This window comes from Indicator indicator, chromosome 32 (assembly GCF_027791375.1).
Source record: "Indicator indicator isolate 239-I01 chromosome 32, UM_Iind_1.1, whole genome shotgun sequence".
NCBI classification, from domain to species: Eukaryota; Metazoa; Chordata; class Aves; order Piciformes; family Indicatoridae; genus Indicator; species Indicator indicator.
This window is the reverse complement of record NC_072041.1, coordinates 3,719,204-3,738,727: the sequence shown is the minus strand read 5'-3', so window position 1 is coordinate 3,738,727 and position 19,524 is coordinate 3,719,204. Positions and strand designations below refer to the sequence as shown.

Sequence of the window (19,524 nt, the reverse complement as noted above, 5' to 3'; positions counted from 1 at the left end):
CCCAACTCCCCCTCACTCCCACCCCTCCTTAAGAGCAATTCCTGCTCTTCAGAAGTGGACATTGTGTGCTGTCCTGCTGGGTTAGCAGGAGGACAGAACAGGTCTATCAAATTGTCCAGCCGGTGGTGCCTGGTAATGAAATAACAGAAGGGGGAGGAATCAGTCAGCCCTCTTCATCTGAAGACAGCTTGTAGTGACAAGAGGAGGAGGGACAAGGGCTTCAAACTTGAGGAGGGCAGATTGAGCCTGGAGATGAGGAAGAAATTCTTCCCAGTGAGGGTAGAGAGACACTGGAACAGGTTGCCCAGGGAGAGGTTGATGCCTGCTACCTCCCTGGATGTGTTCAAGGCCAGGTTGGATGAGGCACTGAACAACGTGGTCTAGTGGGAGGTGTGCCTCCCCATGCCAGGAGGGTTGGAACTGGATGATCTTCAGCCTCCCTTCCACCTCAAGCCATTCTCTGTACCTTTGCTCTTCTACCTGCAGTCCACTCTGCCCTTGCTGCACGACAGCACAACTTCTGAAGGCAGTTGGTGCCCATCCTGCTCCTCCCTTTTAGCACCCTCCCTGCATTTATTTCCTCCTGTGTTTGTTTTTTTTTCTCCCCACAGGTGGCCAAGAGAGTGGGCAGAGTGCTGTACATGGCTGGCTTCCCCATGGCTTTCCCCCTGCAGCCCCCTGCTCTCCGGCCCCCGGAGCGGGAGCTGCCTGCAGCCGAGCTGCGGCCGTCCTCCACGGGCAGCGTGGCCTCCCCCTTCAGCAGCCTGCCCTCTGCCAGCCGTGTCTCACCAAAGCAGGAAAATGGGAACCCCTCTGTCCTCCCTGGCATCAGTGACACCACCAAACCTCCCTCCTAACTGCAGGGCAGCTCCTGACTGCTGCTGGGACTGAGATCCAGTCGGACAACCTGAAGGTAAAGCAGGAGAGCCTCCCTGGGCGCTGCGAGAGACACAGGAGTGAGGCAAGGGAGGGGTCTGTGGTCTGGTTGGGTTTTTCTTTTTCTTTCTTTTTTTTGGATGCATTTGCTTTTGGTTTCAAAACTAAACCCCACACAGAGAAGTTGTAAAGATTTGTAGTGAAGGGAAGCAAAAATGATCCAAAGATGTACTGAGACGACGTCGAGCGAAGAGCCAGCGGTGGTGGAAGATGGCAGCAGCGTTCCCGTTCCCTTTCACACCTCCTCTTCCTCACCAGTCTGGGATGGAGAGCCATGGACAGGGAGTTGAATGGCCTTCAGAGAGACAGGGCTGGCAGGAACTTCTGGGTGTGAATCCAAGCAGGAAGGGGAAGGCTCCCTGCACCCTCCCAATGGTACTCAGCACCCCTGAGCAACACCAACCCATCAAAAAAAAACAAAACAAAACAAAACAAACCAACTCCCAATCACCTTCTCAAACAGCTCCTCCTCCTCCCTGGTTACTGTTCTCAGTTCCTCATTCAGGTGTCTATGCATCTCTAGCAACTTTGAAAACAATACCAAAGACAAAAAGATGAAAAAAGAAAGGAAAAAGAAGAAGAAGAAGAAAAAAAGCAAAGGCAAGTTCCGGTCCATGTTTACTTCAGTGTGGATGGTCCAGCACTGGTGGCTTGCTGCTGTCTGTCCCACAGGCACACAAGAGAATGGACTCTGCCCCCTGCTCCAGCCCTGCAGAGGTTGGATTGTTGTGGTTGCTTTTGGCTTTTTTTTGTTTTTTTCTTTTCCTCCATGAGATGTTTTGTTTTCAAGAGAAGAAGACAGAAAAGCATTTGTGTGCTTCAGGGGGCCAGAGGCTCCGAGCCTCCCCTCCCTCCTTCACCTCTCCAAGCCTCATTCCTGCAGCTGGGGTGGGGATTTTAGTTTGGTTTTGTGTTTGAAGGGTTGGATTTTGGTTCCTTTTCAAGCCTTGTTCCAGAGGTGGATGGAGCTGCACCTTCTGGGCCTGCTGTGGACCATGAGACAGAGGAGAGCTGTGCAGGCAGGAGGAGGGAGAAGGCTGCTGGGGGGTAGGGGGGGGAAGGACTTCAAAAATGGGTAGAGGTTTTTTTTTTTTTTTTACTACTGTGAAAGAGATGGAGGTGACCTCCTGGGACTTGTACAGTTGTGAACAACAATCACATGTGGTACTTTTCTCTCTCCCTCCCCTCTTTTTTGTTTCTTGGTTGGGTTTTGGTTGGTTTCTGGTTTGGTTTTTTTTGGGGTCAAAACGTTGCACGTGCTGCAGTTTTTCTTTCTTACAAAAAAAAAAAAATAGCTTGGTGGTACCTTAGCTTCTTTATATTGTAAAAAAAAAAAAACAACAAACCAAACCAACGAAGTCATTATCCATCACATCACCATAAAAAAAGGAAAAAAAATTAATAATAAGAATGATGCTTTCCAGCAATCGATTTAAATAAAAAAGGAAAGAAAAAAAAAATCACTTAATTTACAAATGGTACTCAGCTTCCTGCCCCAAGCCAGCCTCCTTCAAGCTCTTTATCCATCCTGTGGCTTTTGGGGGTGGGTTTCAACCTTTATCCCTTGGTGTTGGCTCCGTTTCTGCTCTCTAAGAGGCACTCTGAAGGTTGGTTCACAACCAGCAGCTTGGCTCAGCTGTGTTGGAGCAAGAAGAAAAAGGCAACTCCTTCCTTTTCTGGCAGAAAAGGTAAGTTCAAGGCTTTTTCATAGAGTGGGCTGGCTTGGAAGGGACCTCCCAAGGTCATCCAGTCCAACCCCCAGGGAGCAGTCTCCCCTGGATCAGGTTGCCTAGAGCCCTGTGGGGCCTCACTCTAAATATCTCCAGGGATGAGGCCTCAACCTGTTCCAGTGTTGCACCACCCTCCCAGTAAAGAACCTGCTCCTACCATCCAATCTAAACCTGCTCTTGTCCAGTCTGAAGCCATTGCCCCTTCTCCTACCCCCCCTACAGGATCTCTCACCACTCTCCTCCCATCTGTGACTCCCAGAGGACAGAGGCTTTACCAGCTGTAGGAAAACCTCATCCTGGAGCTCTCCTGAATCTCTCTGCTGTAGCAGCAGGTGCTTGCCCCCCCCCCCCCAGAGTGGGCTGTCAGCCCTAATGGCAGTAATGATGATGTTAATAATAAACCCCAAATTACTAATTTCTGAGGTTACTTCCTCCCACTTACAGGACAAAAGGTATCTGGGTGAGTGTCTAGGAAGGGCAGGTCTAGTAATTACTGTAATTGCAGATGGGAAAAAAAGCAGCTCTGTCCCTATTCTAGCTCCAGCAAGGCTCTGAATGGAGCAAACACCCCAGCAGGCTGTGCTGCAGCAGTGATTGGCAGTAATGATGGCTGGAAGCAGGAAAGGAGCAGCACTTGGGTGTAGGACAGGGAGGGCATCATCACCTCTGCATGGACCAAGCTGTTGGCACTTACACCTGGGGGTGACAGACCAGGCTCTGAGGGTTTGGCTGCTTCTGCCTCCATGAAAAGAAGAGAATAAGGAGGAAGGTTGGGAGGGGGAGTTAAAATGTTTGGTGGTTTTTGGGTTTTTTGTTTTTTTTTTAAGCATCTTGGGGTATGGAAGTGAGAGAGCTGCTGCTGCTCCTATGAGCAAAGCCTCCTTCATGGGCAGTGAAGAGACAAAGCTCTGAACCACTCCCACTCCAAGCATCCCTTAAGGACTTCCTGGCAAAAGGGAGGGGGGTGTGAGAGCTCCAGATTAAACTAGATGGTGGGGAAGAGAGAAGAGGACCCCCCTGGAGGACTTACCCTTCCTTCCTTCCTTCCCTTTGGTCAGCTCACAGCAGGAGCTGCACCTGGACCCTGTGCTATTTAAAGCAGCAGATTTTAATGAGGGCTTTTTATTACCAATGCTGAGCAGTTTTGCTGGCCTTGCCATCACCACCAGTGGGCTGTTACCAAACCCACAACTGGCAGAAAATGTTCCCCCCCCAGTCCAAAGAGCATCTCTGCTGTGTCACTGTGCTGGCACCCGGGGCTGGCCTGCCCCCTGCCATGTCCCTTGGCTCTTTCTTACCACCAGCTGCAGGTGCTGAGGGCTAGGTGATGGCAGCAGCTCTGTCAGGGGGGGCTCAGTCATCATCAGAGAAAGCCAAGTCCTCCACAATGTCCTCTTCTCCCTGGGCTAGCTGCTGGAGGTCAGACTGTGACAGCCCCCGAGGGCAGCTCCTCTGCTTCTTTGACCCTTGGGAAACCCCAGCAGCTTCCTTGCCTTCCTCTGTGGGTGGAAAGAAAGAGTGAGAGGTGTAAATCCTGCTTTCCTGGGAGGGGGAGCAAGGCAAGTCAAGGCAACTCATTACTAATTAATGCCAGACACTCATTAATTTATTGGCGCCACTGCAGCTCCCAGAGAGCAGTAGGAGAGCACTGCAGGGAGCTCCTACAGGCTCTGAAGTACTTGGGGGCCACAGGAGAGGAGACCTGAAGCCGAAAGACAAGAACTGGAGGTGGGGGATGAGACAGGCAGTGCCCCCAAACCTTCATCCCTGACAGCCCAGGTCAGGCTCCCTCAGGGGAGGTGTGAAGCTGGGCATAAAGAGCTGATGAAAAGCTGTTGCAGGGAACAGCAAAGCTGCCAGAGGAAAACCAGCCCCAAGCTCCTCCCTCCTGTGGGAGATAAGAGTGGGGAGAGGACAGCTGGGAACTGGCTCCTAGGGGTTGTGGACTGTACAGCTGCCCATTCCCAGTGCCCTTCCCTCTCATCCCACAAGTGTGGCTTGAGATTCCTACACCTTGCTTCCAAACTGGGCCCCTGCAGCCCATCTTTATTAGGCTCTACCAGCAAAGCATCTGCTCAGCACCAGTTCCTACCTCTGGTCTGGTTGCCCACAGCCTCTCCCAGGTTGTGGAGGGCAGCAGCAGCAGCAGCTTTGGGATGTGGCTGCCTCTCCTCAGCTCCTTGGATCACTTACTCATCATCTCCCTGCTCTCCTCCCTGGATCAGCTGCCAGGTTCTGCCACTACCCCACTCACCAAAAAAAAGGACAAAAAGCTACTTCTGGCTGCACCTCAAACCCACACTGGTGGCACCAGAGCATCAGCACCCCAGCAGTGCCCCTCCAGGCAGAGCTCTTCCCCCAAGGCCCTGGCCTGTTGGCAGGGGGGAAGCTGTCATGGACACAAGCTCTTCACCAGCCAGCCAGGCTGCACAGATGTGTGTTTTGGTAAAAAGCACAACAGGAAGGCTCAACACAGGTTGTTTCAGACTGGGGCAGGGTGGATCTGTCTGGCTGCCCTGTCTGATTGATGGCTGGAAAAGTGCCACAGGCCAGGAGCAGCCAAGGCTGAACCTCGCCGCGGGGACCCTGCTGGCTCCACACTGTGCTCCTCACCCCAACACCAAGGAAGCTGCCACGAGGGGGTGACAGCAGGAGCAGAGTTCCTGCTCCCCCAGACACCCAGCAAGGGGGTGGCTTTCCCTTCAGCTCGTCTCTGAACACTCCAGTAGCAGAGAGGGGGGAAAAAAAACCCCTCTCCCTCCTCACCCCTGCCAGCACTGCCAGAGCAGGCACCAAACCCCCAGCTCGTCCCAGTGCCCAGGGCTGGCTGTGCCTGCCAAGCCCCAGCCATCTGCCATGCTACATCAGTCACATTTCCTTCTCACTTGGACTCATTCCCCCTTCCTGCTCCCCAAACTAGTAAAGAAAGCTGCACACAGGAGCTTCTTGTGGCTGCTCCCCACAACCACACCTCACAGCCTGTGGCACGGAGGCTTGGCACTCAAACACACAACCCTGAGCAAGTGGCACACACACGAGAAAGAAAGCAGCACAGGAACACCACAGAGCCCCTGGCAGGCCCAGCGTCTGTGATGTTAGCTGAGTGTCTTGGCAGACACAGGCAAGACTGAGCTGACACTGGGGTGGGGAGCAGGCTCTGGAGCTGGTTGGGGCTCTCTGTGCCAGGGATGGAAGGGGAAGGGACTCTCTTCTCAGCTGCAACAAAGCCTGGCTTGGCATCTAGCACAGCCCTGGTGACCCAGCTGGCAGCTTTCTCAGTAGTCATTTAGCTGTTCTCCTGGCCTGCTAGGAGCATATAGAACTGGGGGGGGGGGAGGGGGTCCTCATGCTGACACCCACCCCTCTTACCAGTTGTGTCTCTGAGCAGCAGAGGTGATCAGGACCAAGAGCAAAGGCTCTGTGCACCCCTCTGCTTCAGCACCTGAACAAATCTCCTGCCACCCCTGCCCTGGGAGAAGCTGTTGGGAGGCAGCAGCTAAAGGGTTAGCCCTGTGCAGTGCCCCAGCCCCCCAGGCAGTGCTGCTGGGGTGAGAAGTGAGGAGCACCCTCCACACCCCCCTGCCTCTGTCACCTGTGGGGAGCCTGGAAGCAAGGTTTCTGTACCCCAGTTGGGGTGGGCTGCACTTGAAGAGTTCGTTTGAGCCTCTCTGCAGGAGGCCCCTGCAAAGAGATGAAAGGGACTGGTGGTTTGTTAGAGCAAGGCCTGCAAAGCCCTTAACCCTTTCAGTGTCAAGGCAGAGCTGCCAGGGCTCCCTGCCCAGGGGGGTGTGAGTCCCTCCTGGCACCCCACAGCCAGCAGAGAGGAGCCCCCAGAATGCAGAGGAGCCCCCAGCTAGCAGTGCTGCCAACAATCCCCTTCCCCTTTGCCCAGCTGCACTGCTTACCCTCTGAGTCACTGTCTTCTTCCAGGTCCTCTTCATCCTCCTCGATTTCATACTTCCCTTCTTCATCATCATCATCATCATCATCGCCGTACTCCTTGCTGCTTGCTTCTGAACTGTCATCTGATGCCTGCTTGCCCTGGGCTTTACCTGCAAGAATTTTTCCAGTGTCAGTGGCAAGATAAAGAGCAGCACAGCTGCAGGCAGCATAGTCTTAGATTCATGGAATGAGTTGGGTTGGGAGGGACCTTCAAGCTCATCCAGTTCCAAGCCCCCTGCCATGGCCAGGGACACCTCCCACCAGCCCAGGCTGCTCAAGGCCTCATCCAGCCTGGCCTGGAACACCTCCAGCTGTTCCTCCTCATCCACAGCCTCCCTGGGCAACCTGCTCCAGTGTCTCCCACCCTCACTGTACAGAATTCCTTCCTAGTCTGTGTCTCTGATTTCACCTCCTGAGGCAGCAGAGGATCCAGAAGACAACTCTTAAGGCGCTCTGATCCACCAGTGCTGCTTCCTCCCCACTCTGCTGACAGGAATTCTACCACTGAGAAGCAGCAGCATTATCCTTCTAGGCAGTGGGAATGTCTGAGCTCTCCTTCCACAGCCCTGGCCCCCACCAGCCTGGAATTAAATTGATTACTGAGGGGGAGATGAAGAAACCTGCTCAAGCTCATCAGAGGCACACCAACACCTCATCTGGCCTGGGAGAGGCTGCAGCCATGCTCCCTTCTCACCTTTAATTGCCTCATGAGGAGGCAGCCCAGCACCTCTCCTGAAGCCATGAATAAATAATTCCCAGATCCCCACCACACACCACTGCCACAGCTCCTTCCACAGCACCAAGTCTCTCCCTGTCACTTCTCCAGGTCAGCAGCACTGGGCATTCCCAGCTCTACTTCCTCTCCCAGAAGGTCCTTCCAGGGCAGTCTCACCTTCCTGCCTGGATTTCTGCCATCAGCTGCCCAACATGGCTCTCTTGGAAGTGGTTTGGGGCTGATTTAAGATGAACCAAAATCCTCCCCTTGTCCCAGACTCTCCTCCTGCCTTATTTCACAGCATCATAGAATGGTCTGGGATGGAAGGGACCTCCAAAGCTCATCCAGTCCAACCCCCTCTGCAGTCAGCAGGGACATCCTCCACTAGATCAGGTTGCTCAGAGCCCTGTTGAGCCTCACCTTGAATATCTGCAAGGATGGAGCCTCAACCACCTGCCTGAACAGCCTGTTCCACCACCCTCATGGTGCAGAACTTTGATTTGGAAAGAGGAGATTTTTTTTTTTTTTTTTCTGCCTTCCCACCTCACAGGTGAGGAAGTGAACACACAAATGCCCTTGCATGTGCCCCCCCCAGCAGCACAATGGCCAACAGAGAGGGAACTGCAGCAAACTGAAGCATTGGCTCCCCTCTGACTTCCATCTGCAGCCAGGCCTGACAGCGACTGAAAGCAGAGCCTGGCTGGGACCATCTCACACCCCACCCAGAGCAAGAACAAGAGCTCACTGTGTGCAACTCCCAAGGCACAGGCCCCTTTCCCAGCTCCCCTCTTCCCTGTCCCTTTCACACCACTGCCTGGAGACCACTGCAGCCTCTGCTGTCCCCACCCAGCACCTCAGGACCCATGGTGGGGCTGAGCACAGTCCCTCCTTGAGCTGGAAGCTGCCTTCAGGGCCTGCTCCCTCCCTCCAGAAAGCACCCAGCTAAGAACAAAGCCTATGGAGAGGCAGCTGAGCCTGGAATGCTGGAAGGCAAGCCCACTGCTGCCCCTGCTCTGGGACCAGATACCACTGGAGACCTGCAGCTGTGGGCCTCACAGAGGGCTGGCAGAGCCCTCTGCTATCAGACAGACCTCAGTCCTCCCTTGCACACCCTTCACACTACAGCTCAGCCTCCTGAAGCTGCCAGAGAACCTCATGGATAGAGGTCACAAGCCCAGGGATGCTCATCACAGCTGTGCCTCACAAGGATCCCAGTGCAGATCCAGGAGTCCATCAGCCCCAGCAACCTCCCAGGCATACAGCAAGTCAGCCTTGGGAGGCACAGAGCTTGGGATTCCCTGGCTCTCAGCAACCTGCCTTCTGGACTGCACTTTTTGGTGTTTTGTGTTTGTTTTGTTTTTCTTTTCTTTTTTTTTTTTTGGTTGTTGTTTGTATTTTTTCTTTTTTTTCAGAAGCCACAGGGCAGGCAGGACAAGCTCAGATCTCAAGGCTCTGTCTCAACAAATCCTTTGATGTCAACACTGATCCCTCTCTCTCTCTCTCTCTCTCTCGGGTGGGTCACCTAAAAATTTGAGGGCCCACAAATCTCTTGAGCAAAGGTTGTTTGGCCTCCATTTCACAGAATCATTGAATAGTTGGGGATTGGAAGGGATCTCTGAAGATCATCCTGTCCAACCCTCCTGTCAAAGCAGGAGCACTTTTAGGGCAGGCCACAGGCAGGTTCTGAAGGTCTCTAGAGAAGACTCCACAGTCTCTGTGCTCCCTATTGCTCTCTTCCCATTCTTTGCCAGGTCACCTACACAAATCCTCTGACTTCAACCTCAAGCTACCAAACAGTTTTCCAACCATTTCTTCCTCCTGTGTCCCAGATGGCTGTGAGGGGACAATGCTCCTTGGTTCTGTGCCAAGTCTCCTGATTTATCCTTGCACAAGGGCCCAGGGCTTTACCCACAGCTTCAATCTCCTAACAAGGACATTCTGCAGCCAGAAAGCCTCTGACACCCCAAACATCTCAAATGTCAACAAGTTTTCCTTCCAACTACATGTGGGGAACTTCTCAGGCAGGTTCCACAATTAACTGTGGCCCTCTCGTGGCCACAGCCAGAGACTGACATCACTCCACGTTCTCCAGAGGCTCTACAAACTTTCCTGGCTTCTCAAGAGGATTTGCAATGTCAGTCACCAGGAAAGAAAGAAATCAGGAGTGCAGGAAGAGAGGAGAAAGGTTCTGCCAACAGAGAGCCTTGTCCTGGTGGCCACTCCCTGTGACAGTTATTGTTTGCAATGAGAAAGAGTTGAGGTTCTTCAGCTTGGTGGAGAGAAGGCTTCAGGGAGAGGTCATAGAACCATAGAATCAACCAGGTTGGAAGAGACCTCCAAGATCATCCAAGTCCAACCTCTCACCCAGCCCTCTCCACTCATGGCACTAAGTGCCTCATCCAGCCTTGTCCCTCTTGTCCAGATGTGACAAGAGGGAGCCTGCGGGAAAGAGGGAGAGGGACTTTTGATGAGGGAATGCAGGGATAGGATGAAGGGCAATGGTTGCAAACTGAAATGGTGTAGATTTAGATCAGCTATTAGGAAGAAATTCTTGACTGTGAGGGTGGAGGGAGAGAGACACTGGAAGAGGCTGCCCAGAGAAGCTGTGGATGCCTGCTGTGGAAGTGCTCAAGGCCATGGATGGGGCTTTGAGTGGCCCTCCCCTGACCCTGCTCCATCAGGTCCATGTCCTTCCTGTGTTGAGGGCTCCAGAGCTGGATGCAGTACCCCAGGTGAGCTCTCACCAGAGTGAAGTGACAGAATCACCTCTCCTGACCTGCTGGCCAGGCTGCTTTGATGCAGCCCAGGCTGCCACTGGCCTTGAGGGCTGCAGGAGCACACTGCCTGTGCTCCTTCCCTCCAGCTCATCAGACCCAAACGTGGCCAGCATGCACCCAGGGCTGTGCTGACCCCCATCACCCAGAGTTCTGCACAAGGAGAAAGGATCTCCAGCTCCAAGCCCCTTACCTTTTATAGGGAATCCAACATTCTCCTCCTCAGAGTCAGTGTCCAGCTCAAAGAGGTCCTTGAATTCCTTCTTATCTTCCTGTTTCCTTTCATCCTGCTTCTTGCGCTTTATTTCTGGGAAGTTCAGGTCTTCAAGCTGGAAAAACCCAAACCCAACAGTCAGCACAACCTTAATTTGTACTTTTCAACCTAAAATGCTGAGCTTAAACCCAGGCATGTGGCTATAAGCCACGCTGCCAAGAAGAGTTGGGCCTGGGCAGCAGCAGGAGGATTTGTGAGGCAGTGACAGAGGTGAGTGACCCATGCCAAGCACCACTGCCCTGTTGGCCTTCCCCTAATAAATGACTTCTGCTAATGAGCCTTCAGGTTCTGAGAGCTTGGTGGCCAAGCACAATCATCAACAGTCAGGGTTGGAAGGGACCTCAAGGCTCAGCCAGTCCCAACCCCCCTGCCATGGGCAGGGACACCTCACACTACAGCAGGTTGCTCACAGCCACATCCAGCCTGGCTGCAAAAACCTCCAGGGATGAGGCTTCCACCACCTCCCTGGGCAACCTGTGCCAGTCTCTCACCACCCTCATGGGGAAGAATTTCTTCCTCACATCCAATCTGAATCTACTCATTTCTAGTTTTGCTCCATCTCTCCCAGTCCTATCCCTCCCTGACACCCTCAAAAGTCCCTCCCCAGCTTTCTTGAAACCCCCTTCAGATCCTGGAAGGCCACAAGAAGGTCTCCTGGGAGCCTTCTCTTCTCCAGACTGAACAGCCCCAACTCTCTCAGTCTGTCCTCAGAGCAAAGGAGCTCCAGCCCTCTGCTGATCCTCATGGCCCTTCCCTGGACACCTTCCAGCACCTCCAGAACTGGACACAGTGCTCCAGGTGGGGTCTCACCAGAGTGGAGTAGAATCCACTCAGCCAGGCTGTGCTGGTCAGCTCTGAAGCAGCATTTTCCAGAGGCTGTGATAACTACAGCAAAGGAATTGCCTTTGTGGCTGCAGAGCTGAGAGACCTGAGGGACCTGGAGAAATGCAGACTGAGAGGGGATCTTGAACAACCTGGTCTAGTGGAAAGTGTCCCTGCCAGTGCCAGGGGGAAGGAGATGATCTTTAAGGTCCCTTCCAACCCAACCCATTCTGTGAATCTTCTCAATGCATATAAATAGCTAAGGGGTGGAGGGCATGAGGATGGGGCTGGGCTCTTTCCAGTGGTGCCCAGCTACAGGATGAGAGGCACTGGGCACAAACTCAGGAGGTTTCACTTGAACTTAAGGAAGAACTTCACTGTGAAGGTGCTGGAGCCCTGGAGCAGGCTGCCCAGAGAGGTTCTGGAGTCTCCTTCTCTGGAGGGATTCCAAACCCACCTGGATACATTCTTGTGCAACCTGCTCTGGGTGATCCTGCTTTAGCAGGGGACTGGGACTGGATGGTCTCCAGAGGTCCTTCCAGCTCCACCATTCTGTGTTTCTGTGGTTCAGCACAGTTAAATGGCAAGGTGCTGAAGGTCTGTCCACACCCCAGCTTCCCCTGGCCCTCACAGAGATCAAGGGGCCAAGAGCCTGGCTGCTGCAGCCAGCCTGTATCAATGCCATTAAGTACTTGCAATTGACACCACCTCACTGCTCTTTACACCTCTCCTGAGGGGGATTAGGGGGAGGATTTACTTGCAAGGGCTCAGGCCAGCAGGGCAAAGATAATCAGAATGCAAATGAAATCCCAAGTGCTCCCTGAACATCAGCTGCCCGTGCCTGGCTGCACCCCTCCTGGGAAGCACTCAGGCATTAGCACACATTAGCTTGCTTGGAAACATTCACCCTGCCAGTAATAACTCATTTGTTCTCTCCCACCCCTCAGACCACCCCTCTGCAGGCTCCTCTTGGACCACATCCACTCCAACTCTCCCCTGAGCTTCCCCCCAGAGGGAAAAGAGCAAAGCAGAGCCTGGGTGGAAAAGGCAGCTCTCAGCAGACAGAGAGAAGAGGGATGGGGGTGAGAAAGAGACAACAGGAGCCCTGCATTTGCTCCTGCAGCCAATTCCAGCAATTTCTCCCAGCCTGTTTCATGGTTATGGTCCCCAGCTGGGCAATATTGATTCTGGGAGCTGAGCACTTACAAGCAATAACCTGCAGCACCAGGATGGAAAAGTCAGCAGCTTGGCCAGAGGGGAGCAAATCATCAACCACCATTTGCAGGGTCCTAATTTTAAATCATCTTCCCAGCTGCTCTTTGACATTAGGAGATGCCTCTTCCTTCCACCACCCCCTCCAGAGACCTGCTGGGCTGCCTCTGTGCTGGGAGGACAGGTGGAGAGAGCAGCACACCAGTGGCTTTCCATCAGCAGTCACTGAGTCACAGAACCCTGCCTGGGGAGGGTTAGAAGGACCTCTGGAGATCATCCAGGCCAACCCCCCCTTGCTAGAGCAGGGCCTTGGGAAGCAAACTGCAACAGGAGCAGCAATCCAGAGTCAAGGCCACATGGCTGCCCTCAGCTGACCTGGTGACATCTGTGACCCTCCTCTTCCCTAGGGTGGTTGTGCTCCAGCAAGCTCCACGGTGGGCAAGGGAGCTGCTAGGGTGAAAAGATTTTTCCATAGCTCCTACCAGATCTGGTGGACAAGGGAGGACAGGCTCCTGATTCATTCCTCTCATTTGTTCTGGCATCTGACTCGATGGAGGGCTCCAGAAATAAACTACAAAGCTCTCAGAAGTTAAAATCTGTCAGCAGCTAAAAATCTACCAAGCTTGAGGAGGGGAGAGTGAGACTGGAGATGAGGAAGAAATTCTCTACAGTGAGGGTAGGGAGACAGTGGAACAGGTTGCTCCAGGGAGGCTGTGGATGTGCCCTCCCTGGAGGTGTTCCAGGCCAGGCTGGATGAGGCCCTGAGCAACCTGGGCTGGCAGAAGATGAGGGCTTGCAACTAGATGATCTTGAAGGTCTCAACCCAAACCAACCTCATCCATCCTTGCCTTGAACACCTCCAGGGAAGGGGCAGCCACAACCTCCCTGGGCAACCTGTTCCAGTGTAGAGACTGATGTCAACACCTGGAGAAATGGCTCCAGGGCACATGCAGCAGGGGTCAGAGGCTGCTGGTTTGGGCTCCTCTGCATTTTCACACTGCTCAGGAAAAGTTCCCAAAGGCAGCCCACAGCTTTGGCTGCCATCAGGACTGGTTGAACTCAACCTCAGCACCTGGTGCTGAATCCTGCTGAGCTGTGCCTCCTTCAGCTTTCTGAGACTCCACCTTTGAGGTGGGCACCTCAAAATAAAAGGTGTGGAGGCTCTTGGTGGGGAGGGATGACAAAGCAAAGGAATGAGGCTTGTGCTGAGCCATAGCTCAGGGCTCAGCCTGAGTCCATCCAGGGGCAGGAATGAGGCTTGTGCTGAGCCATAGCTCAGGGCTCAGCCTGAGTCCATCCAGGGGCAGGAATGAGGCTTGTGCTGAGCCATAGCTCAGGGTTCAGCCTGAGTCCAGCACAGGGGCAGGAATGAGGCTTGTGCTGAGCCATAGCTCAGGGTTCAGCCTGTGTCCAGCACACAGGGGCAGGAATGAGGCTTGTGCTGAGCCATAGCTCAGGGCTCAGCCTGAGTCCAGCACAGGGGCAGGAATGAGGCTTGTGCTGAGCCATAGCTCAGGGTTTCAGCCTGAGTCCATCACAGGGGCAGGAATGAGGCAGACTTGGGGGCCAGTTTTTCAACCCCCAGCTAGAAGAGGGTTACCATGAGTCTACATCCCATCAAAACCCAAAGAGAGTGGGCAGCCAGGGTCAGTGTGGTTATATAAGGCAGGCTGCAGCTGAAAGCCAGGCTGAGGCTGGGTTTTGGTTGGTTTTTTTTTCCCCTCTGTTATTACTTTTTTCCCCCCAATGGCTGCTAATGGGACATGGATTTTCCCAGCTCTAATGGGCCTCATGGTGTTCACTCTCCTGCTGGGGCTCACAATGCTGCATCATTAAGCTCACAGTCCCCACTGAGAGACACAAGAGCCCCATTCACCAAGCAGAGGCCAGGCAGCCACAGGCCTTTTGGAGAGCTGGCTGCAAAGTCTGCCTCTCCCTGCAGCTGAGCTGCTCAGCCCACTTTCTCCAAGAGCAAACAAGGGCCTGCCACTGCCCTTCAGACCTCCTCTGCTTTCAGGAGTCACCCTCTTGTGCCTTGCTACCCAAAGCAAGCCCCCTTAAAGGGCAGCTCTCCATCTCAGCTGCCCACCCTAAGGGGCTCCAGTTGCCCCTTTTGCCCCTGACATGAGTTGGCAGTGCCTGAAGGGGGCTACAGGAGAGCTGGGCAGGGACTTTTTACAAGGGCTGGGAGAGAGAGGATGAGAAGGAATGGATTGAAGCTTGAGCAGGGCAGATTGAGACTGGAGATGAGGAAGAAATTCTTCAGAGTGAGGGTGGGGAGACACTGGAACAGGTTGCTCAGGGAGGTTGTGGATACCTCCTCCCTGGAGGTGTTCAAGGCCAGGCTGGATGAGGCCTTGAGCAACCTGGGCTGGGGGAAGGTGTCCCTGCCCATGGCAGGGGGTTGGAACTGAGTGATCCTGAAGGTCCCTTCCAACCCAAACCATTCTGTGGCTCCATGAGATGGGAGCTTCTCTTCTCTAAGGGTTGATCTCCTCTCCCCCTGTCCTGCTTCAGTACCTGGAAGGTGTCAGCTCACACCAGCAGGGCCAGGTTGGGCCCCACTCACAGCTCTCACTTCATGCTGCTTCTTAACTCCCTCTCTCCCAGTTTCCTTTCTGCAGAGGCCACATTCTCCTGCTGCCCTTGCACAGCACACACAAGTTTGCTTTTTGCTCCCCCTGCATGGCTGCCCCAGGGAATTTCAGCCTCTTGCCCTTATCCCAAAGCTGCTATATGAAACATTACATTCCTAGGATCTCCAAGGTCTTCTACCACACTCTGGGACTTGTCTCAGGGACATCCTCATGCCCCATTGATTAATTGCTCCCCACCATATGCTGGGGGCACCAATTATATCTGTCTGGGGCTCCCTGGCTCCTCTCCACTTTCACTGCCTTAGCACCAAGGCAGCTTTCCTTCAGCAGGCTCCCATTCCATCTTCTGCATCCTGAAGGGAATGGGCAAAGAGCCTTCCTTTGGCACAAACCATGCCCACTCAGTTTGGCATTTCATTCTTACCCTTTCTTTGCCACTGATTTCCAGTTGTATCTCCTTCTCTCTTAGCTTCCTCCACTGAGAGTAATACTTGGTCAGAGGTGTCCCCTCCTCTCTGACCTGCTTCTCCCACTGCTCCTGTGAAGAGAGGAGATCCAGAGTCATGAAAGGCCTTCAAAACAGTGGCAAGCACAAGGAGTCAAGAGCAGTGCTCAGCACCCTTTCCCAAACCACCTTTTTGGCTAACAAATTGGCAACCATGACTTGACATGCAGTGTTTTGGCAACCACTGACAACCAGGCAGTGCTTTTGCTTGAAAATTACAGAACCTAACCCCTCAGGTCACCTTCACCTTCACCTCCCTAAAGCACATCCACTGCTCTCTCACCCCTCAGGTCACCTTCACCTCCCTAAAGCACATCCACTGCTCTCTAACCCCTCAGGTCACCTTCACCTCCCTAAAGCACATCCACTGCTCTCTAACCCCTCAGGTCACCTTCACCTTCCTAAAGCACATCCACTGCTCTCTAACCCCTCAGGTCACCTTCACCTTCACCTCCTAAAGCACATCCACTGCTCTCTAACCCCTCAGGTCACCTTCACCTTCCTAAAGCACATCCACTGCTCTCTCACCCCTCAGGTCACCTTCACCTCCTAAAGCACATCCACTGCTCTCTCACCCCTCAGGTCACCTTCACCTTCCTAAAGCACATCCACTGCTCTCTCACCCCTCAGGTCACCTTCACCTTCACCTTCCTAAAGCACATCCACTGCTCTCTAACCCCTCAGGTCACCTTCACCTTCCTAAAGCACATCCACTGCTCTCTAACCCCTCAGGTCACCTTCAACTCCCTAAAGCACATCCACTGCTCTCTCACCCCTCAGGTCACCTTCACCTTCACCTCCCTAAAGCACATCCACTGCTCTCTCACCCCTCAGGTCACCTTCAACTCCCTAAAGCACATCCACTGCTCTCTAACCCCTCAGGTCACCTTCACCTCCCTAAAGCACATCCACTGCTCTCTAACCCCTCAGGTCACCTTCACCTTCCTAAAGCACATCCACTGCTCTCTAACCCCTCAGGTCACCTTCACCTTCACCTCCTAAAGCACATCCACTGCTCTCTAACCCCTCAGGTCACCTTCACCTCACCTCCTAAAGCACATCCACTGCTCTCTAACCCCTCAGGTCACCTTCACCTTCACCTTCCTAAAGCACATCCACTGCTCTCTAACCCCTCAGGTCACCTTCACCTTCCTAAAGCACATCCACTGCTCTCTCACCCCTCAGGTCACCTTCACCTTCACCTTCCTAAAGCACATCCACTGCTCTCTCACCCCTCAGGTCACCTTCACCTCCCTAAAGCACATCCACTGCTCTCTCACCCCTCAGGTCACCTTCACCTCCCTAAAGCACATCCACTGCTCTCTCACCCCTCAGGTCACCTTCACCTTCACCTCCCTAAAGCACATCCACTGCTCTCTAACCCCTCAGGTCACCTTCACCTTCACCTCCCTAAAGCACATCCACTGCTCTCTAACCCCTCAGGTCACCTTCACCTTCACCTCCCTAAAGCACATCCACTGCTCTCTAACCCCTCAGGTCACCTTCACCTCCTAAAGCACATCCACTGCTCTACCTCAGTCACCACCTCCTAAGCCTCAGCTCTCACCTCAGTCACCTTCACCTCCCTAAAGCACATCCACTGCTCTCTCACCCCTCAGGTCACCTTCACCTCCCTAAAGCACATCCACTGCTCTCTACCCCTCAGGTCACCTTCACCTCCCTAAAGCACATCCACTGCTCTCTAACCCCTCAGGTCACCTTCACCTTCACCTCCTAAAGCACATCCACTGCTCTCTCACCCCTCAGGTCACCTTCACCTCACTCCTAAAGCACATCCACTGCTCTCTAACCCTCAGGTCACCTTCACTCCCTAAGCACATCACTGCTCTCTACCCTCAGTCACCTTCACCTCCCTAAAGCACATCCACTGCTCTCTCACCCCTCAGGTCACCTTCACCTCCCTAAAGCACATCCACTGCTCTCTCACCCCTCAGGTCACCTTCACCTTCACCTCCTAAAGCACATCCACTGCTCTCTAACCCCTCAGGTCACCTTCACCTCACCTCCTAAAGCACATCCACTGCTCTCTAACCCCTCAGGTCACCTTCACCTTCACCTCCCTAAAGCACATCCACTGCTCTCTCACCCCTCAGGTCACCTTCACCTTCACCTCCCTAAAGCACATCCACTGCTCTCTAACCCCTCAGGTCACCTTCACCTTCACCTCCTAAAGCACATCCACTGCTCTCTAACCCCTCAGGTCACTTCACCTTCACCTCCTAAAGCACATCCACTGCTCTCTCACCCCTCAGGTCACCTTCACCTCCCTAAAGCACATCCACTGCTCTCTCACCCCTCAGGTCACCTTCACCTTCACCTCCCTAAAGCACATCCACTGCTCTCTAACCCCTCAGGTCACCTTCACCTTCACCTCCCTAAAGCACATCCACTGCTCTCTAACCCCTCAGGTCACCTTCACCTTCACCTCCCTAAAGCACATCCACTGCTCTCTCACCCCTCAGGTCACCTTCACCTTCACCTCCCTAAAGCACATCCACTGCTCTCTAACCCCTCAGGTCACCTTCACCTCCCTAAAGCACATCCACTGCTCTCACCCCTCAGGTCACCTTCACCTCCTAAAGCACATCCACTGCTCTCTCACCCCTCAGGTCACCTTCACCTTCACCTCCCTAAAGCACATCCACTGCTCTCTCACCCCTCAGGTCACCTTCACCTCCCTAAAGCACATCCACTGCTCTCTAACCCCTCAGGTCACCTTCACCTTCACCTCCCTAAAGCACATCCACTGCTCTCTCACCCCTCAGGTCACCTTCACCTCCCTAAAGCACATCCACTGCTCTCTAACCCCTCAGGTCACCTTCACCTTCACCTAAAGCACATCCACTGCTCTCTAACCCCTCAGGTCACCTTCACCTTCCTAAAGCACATCCACTGCTCTCTAACCCCTCAGGTCACCTTCACCTTCACCTTCCTAAAGCACATCCACTGCTCTCTAACCCCTCAGGTCACCTTCACCTTCACCTTCCTAAAGCACATCCACTGCTCTCTAACCCCTCAGGTCACCTTCACCTCCCTAAAGCACATCCACTGCTCTCTCACCCCTCAGGTCACCTTCACCTTCACCTCCCTAAAGCACATCCACTGCTCTCTAACCCCTCAGGTCACCTTCACCTCCCTAAAGCACATCCACTGCTCTCTCACCCCTCAGGTCACCTTCACCTTCACCTTCCTAAAGCACATCCACTGCTCTCTAACCCCTCAGGTCACCTTCACCTTCACCTCCCTAAAGCACATCCACTGCTCTCTCACCCCTCAGGTCACCTTCACCTTCACCTCCCTAAAGCACATCCACTGCTCTCTCACCCCTCAGGTCACCTTCACCTTCACCTTCCTAAAGCACATCCACTGCTCTCTCACCCCTCAGGTCACCTTCACCTTCACCTTCCTAAAGCACATCCACTGCTCTCTCACCCCTCAGGTCACCTTCACCTTCACCTTCCTAAAGCACATCCACTGCTCTCTCACCCCTCAGGTCACCTTCACCTTCCTAAAGCACATCCACTGCTCTCTCACCCCTCAGGTCACCTTCACCTTCACCTTCCTAAAGCACATCCACTGCTCTCTCACCCCTCAGGTCACCTTCACCTTCACCTCCCTAAAGCACATCCACTGCTCTCTAACCCCTCAGGTCACCTTCACCTTCCCTAAAGCACATCCACTGCTCTCTAACCCCTCAGGTCACCTTCACCTTCACCTCCCTAAAGCACATCCACTGCTCTCTAACCCCTCAGGTCACCTTCACCTTCACCTCCCTAAAGCACATCCACTGCTCTCTAACCCCTCAGGTCACCTTCACCTTCACCTCCCTAAAGCACATCCACTGCTCTCTAACCCCTCAGGTCACCTTCACCTCCCTAAAGCACATCCACTGCTCTCTAACCCCTCAGGTCACCTTCACCTTCACCTTCCTAAAGCACATCCACTGCTCTCTCACCCCTCAGGTCACCTTCACCTCCCTAAAGCACATCCACTGCT

General features: G+C 53.7%; 2 protein-coding genes across 3 annotated transcripts in view; one reads left to right on the top strand and one right to left on the bottom strand.

Annotated features, from left to right (window-relative positions):
- The window catches only part of SAMD11 (sterile alpha motif domain containing 11), a 133,530-nt gene extending 132,673 nt beyond the window's left edge, over positions 1 to 857 (top strand). Inside the window, exon 14 of the mRNA XM_054394998.1 lies at positions 612 to 857. Within this exon, the coding sequence (XP_054250973.1) occupies positions 612 to 857 (246 nt within the window). The remainder of the gene's footprint in view (positions 1 to 611) is intronic.
- Positions 858 to 3,882: 3,025 nt separating this feature from the next.
- Positions 3,883 to 19,524, bottom strand: part of NOC2L (NOC2 like nucleolar associated transcriptional repressor) — a 54,894-nt gene continuing 39,252 nt past the window's right edge. For both annotated transcript variants that reach the window (XM_054394979.1, XM_054394980.1), the window contains exons 16-19: positions 15,427 to 15,540; positions 10,291 to 10,426; positions 6,572 to 6,718; positions 3,883 to 4,165 (exon numbers count right to left, since the gene is read on the bottom strand). In XM_054394979.1, coding sequence (XP_054250954.1) covers positions 4,020 to 4,165; positions 6,572 to 6,718; positions 10,291 to 10,426; positions 15,427 to 15,540 — 543 coding nt within the window. In that variant the 3' untranslated portion in view covers positions 3,883 to 4,019. The remainder of the gene's footprint in view (positions 4,166 to 6,571; positions 6,719 to 10,290; positions 10,427 to 15,426; positions 15,541 to 19,524) is intronic.